Consider the following 9850-nt stretch of genomic DNA (forward strand, 5'->3'; position numbering starts at 1 on the left):
GCAGATTTGTCTCTGTGAAGGACACATAAATCAAGCCACGTACAACATTGTTCTGGAAGAAAAATTGCTTCTTGGTCACAAGCCATCAAACAAAGCCGAGCTGCTTGAATCTTTGTGCCAGGAGTGGCATTAAGTCACTCAACAGCAATGTAAGTGGTGGAGAGCCAAGACGCATGAAAGCTGTGATTGAAAATCAGGGTTATTCTACCAAATATTGATTTCTGAACTCTTCCTACACAAAACATTGTTGTGTTGTTTAAAACATTTTGACCAGTTGTCATTTTCTGCAAATAAATTTTCTAAATGACAACAATGTTGTAGTTTATAGAAGAAAAAAACATTTTACTCAAACACATACCTATAAATAGTAAAACCAGAGATACTTATAATTTTGCAGTGGTCTTGGTCTTGTTAAGTCGTGACGTGTTTCCGGGTCCAACGTTGGCTGAGGCGCTGTCTTCGAAATGCCGAAATAATAATAGACAGACAGACAGACAGACAGACTAATAATAATTAATTATATTTATATAGCGCTTTTCCGAGGCTCAAATACCCTGACAATATGGAGAAAACGGGAAAGTGCTGTGTCCCTTGTTGAATGAATAGATCCGAGTCTAAAAAACGATTAAACTGTCATTCTACCGCTGTAGTTCACAGGTACTCTGGTGCGGAGAATTTCTGGTTTGGACTCGGAAATGGCTAAACGTCACTTTTGACGTCAGACTTAACAAGCAGAAGCAGGAAGTCCCTCCACCAGGACCATTTCGTCTGAATCTGCTGAAGGTAACGAGTTCTGGGTCAAAATGTATTTATTTGAATGACTTTAGTTGTTCTTAATTTCTTCTCCCAATAGCATCATCACACTGAGTACATGCTGTTGGGAGAAAACAAATAATACAGTATTTTAACCAACATTCATGAGATCTAATTGATTCAATACAGTTTGAAAGTGCTTTTGCACAGTCACCAAGCAGTTGGTTGGTGTTAATCATCAACTAGAATAAAAAGTTCCAGAAGAAACTTTGTGGGCTTGCAAAGTCTTATTTTGGAGGTGGAAAGGGTTTAACGATGTTTCGATATATAGATGCTGCAGTGCTGGGTAGCTCAGAATTAGAATTCGTCTCAAAGTCAATGAGAGGCAGGGTGCTTGTTTGTGAGGCCCTCTGCCATGGGGAAGAAACTGTCCACGTGTCGCAAGGTTTTGGTCTTTGGTGTTTTCGATATTTCGTGAGCTTGGAATGATAAGGTTCTATCTCCATTTTTGTCAAAATTGAGTTTTTTTTTACATAATCTGATCCATTAGGTGTTTATTAATGCCTGTGTGATGTTATTTTTTAAATGTTGACATTTTTGAGTTAGTAATTAATAAAATACAAAGGTTCCATCTCATAAAACATAATGGAATGTAAAAACGTTGACGCTCAATATCTCTGAACTGCCCTAAACGGAGATAGAACCTTATCATTCTAAGCTCACGACACCTAAACAACTGATGCTGCTGCACATCTTGTAAAGATAACATGTTCTTATGTTATTATACTTATTTAGCTACAGCACAATATGTCTGATTTTAGCCCACTGTGACGATCCACACTGGTACCACCAGTGGGCGCCAAACATCTATTGTCTTGTTGACCCTCTCTCTTGGTTCCTGATGGGCACAGGTGAAGGTGATCATCCTGATTGTCCCAGGAACTTTAAGAGGGGGTCAAATTGATGGACTCGCTCTCTTCCTTGTCGACCAGCAGCCATTTTTGGGTTGTTGTTACTATTTACGTTATCATTATTTCAATTCAATATTATATACTTTAATAAATCTCCTATTATTGTTATCCATGTGTCGTCTCCCTTTTTGTCACCTTGTCCTGAGCCAGGCAAGCGTAACAAATTGGGTGCTCGTCCGGGAGTGAATTTGGTGAGAGCAATATTCTCTCCCTTTTCATAGTTGATATTCGGGATTGGATTGTTTGATTTGTCCAACTCTATATTGGGAGACCCGCATGGTTATTGTTTATAGTTATTGGGTTTTTGTTGGATTGGATGTAATGTATTGTTTAGTATATTTGATACGTTGGTTTGGGTGCTGGTGACGAGGGGGAGCTGGCCGTCCGACTGTGCTGATAAGGACGTAACTCTTGGTATTGGCTGTGATCTTCGGCTGGAGTTTGGTGAGTGCTGTGTTCTATGCAAAGCAGAGACGGATAGGTAGGGCGGGTGGTTTAGATACCATCAGAGCTATACGTGAACCCCCGTGCTAGGAGTAGAAGCGCTTAACGCTTGTTTATTGTTTTCGTTTGTTATTTTTGGTGTGTTGAACGCGGGGGCGCCACCAGGCATTTGCTTGGTGGAAGAGTTGCATGTGAACGCACTGAAGACTAGCTGAGTGGTTAGTCAGTCATTACTGAGTTAGATGCGGGGCAGCTCTTACGAAGTATGTTAGTTACTTTTCTGTTTTGTATGTGTGCACAGTTACTCGCTTTAAATGGGCTGAAGATTATGGCTGATATGGGAGTAGTTTATAGGAGGAGTTTGTAATAGGAGGGGAGATTCCCGTTTGTTAGGGTTGGTTAATATTGGTTATTTGATTATATTGAGTTATGGATGTTTTTGAGGAGTTTGTGGCAGCTCCGTCGGTCGATGGATTGTTACAGTTAACGAAAGAACAACTGTGGAAGGTTGCTGAACATTATGAGGTTAAGCTTGAGGTGGTGAAAGGCCGAGCAAAGAAACAGGACGTAGTGGAGGCTTTACAGAATACATTAATTCAAAGGGGCATACTAAAGGGTAAAATGTCTGTCCCTAAAATATCCGTTGGGGTTGCATCTGGGTCCACTGAGTTAACATTTGATCAACAGAAAGAATTGTTAGCATTACAGATGGAATTTCAGATGCGAGAGCGTGAATTTCAGACGCGAGAGCGTGAGTTTCAGGCACAAGAGCGTGCGAGGGACAGGGAATTGGAGTTGGATAAATTAGCTCTTGAACGGGAGCGCCTTAGGTTGATTGCTGAGGGAAAGTTATCTGACGGTGGAGGTGGCGATTCGAGTAATTCTAAGAGGGATAATATGTCTGTCATGGTTAGACTGTTGCCAAAGTTTAATGAAAAAGATCCTGATATATTCTTTTCACTGTTTGAGAGTGTTGCCGACGATAGGGACTGGTCTACTTCAGACCGCACCGCATTACTACAGAGTGTGCTTATTGGCCGAGCTCAGGAAGCTTATATTGCTCTTAATGGTAGAGAGAGGAAAGATTATGATACAGTTAAGGCCGCTATCCTTAGGGCTTATGAACTTGTTCCTGAAGCTTACAGACAGCGGTTTAGACAATGGAAGAAACATGACAAACAAACTCATGTTGAGGTTGTAAGAGAACTAACCAGCCATTTCAATCGTTGGTGCGTGGCGGTAGAGGTGAATACTCTGGAGGATCTGGCAAATTTGATTATTCTGGAACAGTTTAAAACCATTGTCCCTGATCGCATTGCCACTTACGTTAACGAACACAAGGTGAAAACAGCAGGTCAAGCCGCGGTGTTGGCAGATGAATTTGTACTGACTAATAAGAGTCAGTTTGGTGAACATCGTTTTCGTAGCGAGGGGAGCCGTAGACAAAATCCGACCGTGACTGACCTATTGGTAAATCGTACACAATTCCCTAACGAAGGTCCTGGTTATTCTGTCCCCTTTTCAAAGTCGGAGCATGGCAGTCAGAGTAGAGTAGATCCTAACTCGACATGCAATTATTGCCTTGAGAAGGGTCACTGGAAACAGGAGTGTCCTGTCCTAAAAGGAAAGAAAACCTACAGTGGGAAGGGGGGCTCTGTTAGACCGTTGGCTCTTGCAGTGCATGCTTGTGGGGCAGGAGTAAGAGTGTCTGAGGTTGCCGAGGGGTCTCCCTTTAAACCAGGGGTGATGGCATCCTCAGTATCCAGCCCACCTGCGGCTACTGAGTTGGCGGGGGCATTACAGGGCTCTGCCTCCATACAGATTAGCGAGGAGGATCCTGATTTTGGCCCGTTTATTACTACAGGTTTCGTTTCTCTGGTGGGAAGCCCACAGAAAGTGCCTGTCCAGATACTTCGTGATACAGGGGCTTCAGAATCTTTTATATTGGAATCGGTTTTGACATTCTCTCAGGAGTCAAGTGTGGGGACCAGCGTTTTGATTAGAGGGATGGGGATGCAGACTTTGTCTGTCCCCTTGCATGAAATTGAGCTTTGCTCTGATCTGGTCCAGGGGGTAGTGACCATTGGTGTTCGACCCTCTCTGCCTGTGGAGGGTGGGCAGGTTGTAGGGGAGGTTGGGATTTGACGTTTAGGCTGTGTGGCAGAGATCACCGTTTTTTGTTGCCATTAACTATTGTTATTATTTGTATTATTTGTAATCTGGGAAACAAATTAGCAGAGACCTTTTTAGTAGGCCTCTGTTTTAAGGGGGGGGATGTGACGATCCACACTGGTACCACCAGTGGGCGCCAAACATCTATTGTCTTGTTGACCCTCTCTCTTGGTTCCTGATGGGCACAGGTGAAGGTGATCATCCTGATTGTCCCAGGAACTTTAAGAGGGGGTCAAATTGATGGACTCGCTCTCTTCCTTGTCGACCAGCAGCCATTTTTGGGTTGTTACTATTTACGTTATCATTATTTCAATTCAATATTATATACTTTAATAAATCTCCTATTATTGTTATCCATGTGTCGTCTCCCTTTTTGTCACCTTGTCCTGAGCCAGGCAAGCGTAACACCACCTAAATATACAAGTCTGTTATTCTGCAGCTAGACTAAAACTATGGATTTAGGCTGAGCTATTGTGGAAATTATGTTATTACGCATTGCTACTTTATTTATTTTGGTGAAATATGAAATTTGCTTAAGGAAATGTGTCATGTGCAAATTTGAACAAGATCAGATGATGATGTGTACAAAAATAAAGACTATAATGACACAAATGGATCTGTTGAGAAAACAGTTAACAGTCTACATAATGCATCAATTGCACTCAATAGGGACAAGCACATATCCCTCACAATGTCTTGTATATACAAACACTCAAGCTGAAGTCACGATTAAACAATAGCACCACATCTTTGCTCCATGTATTACTATGACTTAATGAACTATGAATACTTTAATTTATGACTTTTGAAAGAGTGTCAGTCACAGTCATGTGTGTCTTCCTTTTTGCCCTAGAGTCAGATGACATGTCTGCTTAGAGAATCTTGTGCCATGAAGCTGTAGGCGGGTGGACACACCACAGCCCCTGTCTCTGTGACTGAGTCACCATGTCCTTAATGGGTCCACCTCGTTCCCCACCTGCCTCTACCTCCATCTCTTGGAGTAGCAGCCATGGTGACACCGCTGCTGCTGTGGGGACTCTGGGGTCCCCTGAGCAGGCTCTCTATGCCTCTGACCGCTATGCTCGACTCATACTGGCCCAAATGAACAAGATGAGGCTCCGCACAGATTTCTGTGACGTGAGGCTGAGGGTGGGTGGACGGGTCTTCAGTGTGCACAGGTTGGTCCTGGCTGCCAGCAGCCCCTACTTCTCTGCCCTCTTCTCCGGGGGGATGAGTGAGGCTGACAAGGAGGAGGTCCAGATCCTGGGAGTGGAGGCCGAAGTCTTCGAGGTCCTGCTGGAGTTTGTCTACACAGGTCCTCACAGGATACATGCTCTCCATACACAGACAGTATCTACATAACGATTAGAAGTCGAAAGAGAAAGATATATTGTTTGTATCATTCATGCATAGGACATTAGTTCATTCATTACACTAGTGTGTTTATGTATTTAAGGTCCTTTCTTTAGCTATTATTCTCAGTCAACAGACAATGTTCAGAAAGCTAATACACATGAATTGCACCACCATGTTATATAGCCTAGGTGATGCTTATTTTGATTGATGGTAGGATAGCTTCTTTGTTTGTGTTTATCTCTCTGAATGAAGTCTGAGCTGCTTGCCCCCCCCACCCCACCCAGGTATGATCAACGTGACAGTGGAGAACATGCAGGAGCTGATGGTGGCAGCAGACATGCTGCAGCTGAGTGAGGTGGTGTCCATCTGTGGAGAGTTCCTCAAGGGCCACATGGACCCATCTAACTGCGTTGGTGTCTACCAGTTCCTGGAGCAGATCGCCTGTCTGGACATGCTGGAGTTCACTGAGAACTACATCCATGTCCACTTCCTGCAGGTGCAACATTCTCTTTCCTTCCTCATCCCTCTCTTTCCCTTTATCTTCCTTTTCTATAATTTGTATATTTAAGTTCCTAAATGACTTCTCCAAGGCAGGATCTCTCTCCTTACCACTCATTTTAATCTACTTTGTATGTAGCTATGACAGAAACGAATATCCCATCTTTAAATCAGTAAAGAAAAACGTTCACGCCAACACATAAAAACTCAAAGAAGAAACTCAAAGAAACTCTGTCTGTCTAGGTGTGTGTGTCTGATGAGTTCTGGGGCCTGTCGAAGGACCAACTGGTGAAGCTGTTGCGCAGCGAGGAGCTGAGGATTGAGGACGAGTACCAGGTGTTCACGGCAGCCATGGACTGGCTGCAGCAGGACGTGGCCAAGAGGAAGAAGCATGTGGTGGAGGTGCTGGATCCTGTACGCTTCCCTCTGCTCTCCCCACAGAGACTCTTCAAGTACATCGAAGGTAGTTGAGACCCACAGTACAGTTCAGAGGCAGTACACAGAGAAGCCTGGAGCTCACCTTGACGACTCACGACTTGACAGCACTGGATGATTCCATGCATTAAACTGACTGACTAGTCATTTAATTTCTCTTTGCAGGCATTTCTGACCTCAGCCTGCGGGTGGCACTGCAGACTCTGATGAGAAAATACACAGAGGTGACCAAGTCTCCCAAGGAGAATAAGATGTACAGTCTGTTACAGCCTGCTAGGATGAGGCCCAGAAGAAAAGCCAGGAAATGTCTTTATGCCATAGGTAAGCCTCTGTGGTAAACTTTAAAAGGGGCAGTCTGGGATTGGTATATTCATTTTTGGACATTTAAATTAATGATTTGTTAACATTACAAAACACCCTCAAACTCACCGCCCTCACCTCACTCACTGCTTTCAAACAAATCCTGCAGCGAACCATAGTCGATCAATGCACCTGTTGATCACCGTCTCTCACCCATCCCATAACCCATCACTGCCTCATTTTAAGTACCCCTGCTCCACTACCCCCGCTATCCCTCACCTCCGCTCTTCCTCACCCCTACCTCCTCCGTCTCTCTCTCCTCTCTCTGACTGTTAGTATTTTAATGCATCTGTATTTGCCATTGTTTTATTGTTTTATTGTTTTATTGTTTATTGTATTACTTAACCTTGTTTTATTTCTAGCTTCCCCCCCCAAAGAGCCACTGCTTTTTGGTCAGGCTGCATTTGCAACTAAGAATTTGTTCTTACATGTTTGCCTGGTTAAATAAAGGTTAAATAAAAAAATAAAATTAACATTTGTAGCCATTAATTCTTGAGCCCAAGCATACATAGCTCAGTCTATTAATTTGAGATGTGTTACATTTCTCCAGCCCCATCCCTCAGCTGTTTACCAAAAAAGGTGGCGGGGAGACCTCTTTGTTGTTCCTGTAAAATCATTTGATTATCAAGTTTCAATACAGCCCTCATCTCCCTACATTTGCGTAGTAAAAACACTCTCACGTCACGTCTGGTTTCGCCCTCTCAGGAGGCTACACTCGGCTGCAGGACGGCCGTTGGAGTTACAGAAGAGCCCTCAGCTGTGTGGAGCGCTTTGACTCCCTTAAAATTGACTCCTTCAGTCAATACCGGACCACTGTGTCCTCCCTGCACCAGGCTCGCAGTGGGCTGGGTGTGGCCGTGCTGGAGGGCATGATCTACGTGGTTGGAGGTGAGACAGTGCACTCAGTCTGTCTGTCTGTCTGTCTGTCTATCTGTCTGTGAGAGGTAGAAGTAGAACAACTTCGTTATACAGTGTGGAAATCAACAGATGGTGGTCCCTCAAGTTCATGAGTAAAAACAAAAACGATGTACAAGTGCCATAATGCAATCACAGTCATACTGTATGCATACATGTTTGACATGTCGATATTTCACAGTGGAATTTCCATTTGACATAATATAATTGTGCTTTCCGTTTGCTATTGCCCAGGCAGGGAGGACCAGGCAGGGAGGACTCGAGAGATGATATTCGACTGCACAGAGAGATATGACCCAGTGACCAAGCAGTGGGAGGCAGTAGCCTCTTTGAATTTCCCACGCTGTGGAGTTGGCGTCTGCCCCTGTCACGGGGCACTCTACGCACTAGGTAAACACCAGCCTGTCACTTGGGACATGCAGTACATGGAAGTAGATGTGAATAGAGTATCATGTGACCTCACTACTGTGCTCTTGCAGGTGGTTGGATCGGATGGGAGATTGGGGAAACGATGGAGCGCTACGACCCGGCAGAGAACAAGTGGGAGATCATCGGAAACATGGCGGTTCCACAATGCTATTTTGGCTGCTGCGAGTTACAGGGTTAGGCTCTCCCAGAGATCACTAAGGAACCTATGATTTAGAGACTAGCATGCTTATTCAGTGATAATTAAAAACAAATAAAATAAGAAGAATAAGAAGAAATGTATATATATATAGTACATGTACAAGCAAAATGTAATACCATATTCACACCATATTTACCCTTTGATCTTAATGAGCACTCGTAATGTTATTGTAATGTTATTGTTAGGAAGGTCCTCTGAACCAACTAGATCTGTGTGGCCTTTGATCGCTCTGCAGGGTTCATCTACGTGATCGGGGGTATCAGTGACGAGGGGATGGAGCTGCGCTGCACTGCGCTGTGCTGCATGTACGACCCCATCTCCCACCGCTGGAGCGCCCTGCCTGCCATGGTTACACGACGGGCACACGTGGGCGTGGCCTGCCTCAACAACTGCATCTACGCCGTGGGAGGCTGGAACAAGGCGCTGGGCTGCCTGAAGACGGTGGAGAAGTACTGTCCTGAGGAGGTTGGAGCCTGTCTGTCTCTTGTCTGGTGTCTGTCTCTGCTGTCACACAGAAGGCTTCACAATTAGTACAATTAGTTAGTGTATTGGACATTGACCTTTGACTGAACAATAACATGAAGGGGATACTTCACAAAATACATGTTAACTGACTTGGCCCATGCTAAATGATGGTCGCCTATAGAGGGGAGGGTGGTGCCTGTATACTTAGATAAAGCCGCAGAGTCTACCCAATTGACTAAAAGATAGACTAAAAGGTTAGAGAGCTGAGATATTTATGTCAAAGATGTTTTTTTTCTATGAATCGCAATAGATGAGCATGTATTATTGACTAGTACAAAGACTGTGACTGTGTGTCTTTTAACCATAATGTGTCTTTCCTTCCACAGGAGAAGTGGGTGGAGGTGGCACCTATGGCGGTGGCGCGGGGGGGGGTGTCCGTATCAGCCGTAAATGGTCTGCTCTACGCTGTTGGGGGGCGGTCCACCCGCGGAGACTTTTCACCACCCGTGTCTTTGGACTCAGTGGAGATCTATGACCCCCACCTGGACACCTGGACTGAGATCGGCAACATGATCACCAGCCGCTGTGATGGAGGGGTGGCCGTCCTCTGAGAGACAGGTCCACTGTTTCCATCCAGAGCCAATAATGAGACTGGTTTTGGATACAATGAAAGATCCTGGTGTTTAGGGTACTCCAATGGTGAATATTGGTTAAGACACAATGGTGTTAAGACGAAAGTCTCAGGGTCTCTGTGCTCCAGAGTTGGAGTGTACCTGGATCACAGGGCAGGTATTCTGTCATACTACAATGTCTCTGACACAATGACCCTTCTCCACAGAGTCCAGACCACATT

The 9850-nt window shown here is 44.5% G+C and overlaps 1 protein-coding gene across 1 annotated transcript; it reads left to right on the forward strand.

Moving 5' to 3' along the window:
* Positions 1–5285: 5285 nt before the first annotated feature.
* LOC308168919 (actin-binding protein IPP-like) lies at positions 5286–9608 on the forward strand (the record flags this gene model as incomplete). The annotated part of the gene is made up of 9 exons (XM_080543560.1): positions 5286–5655; positions 5981–6192; positions 6438–6657; positions 6795–6950; positions 7695–7877; positions 8157–8294; positions 8384–8506; positions 8768–8997; positions 9384–9608. 9 exons carry the CDS (start codon positions 5286–5288, stop codon positions 9606–9608), a joined length of 1857 nt encoding a protein of 618 aa, XP_080399686.1.
* Positions 9609–9850: the final 242 nt, after the last annotated feature.

The sequence above is a fragment of the Nansenia antarctica genome, assembly GCF_963989245.1.
Source record: "Nansenia antarctica genome assembly, chromosome: 12".
Classification (NCBI taxonomy): domain Eukaryota; kingdom Metazoa; phylum Chordata; class Actinopteri; order Argentiniformes; family Microstomatidae; genus Nansenia; species Nansenia antarctica.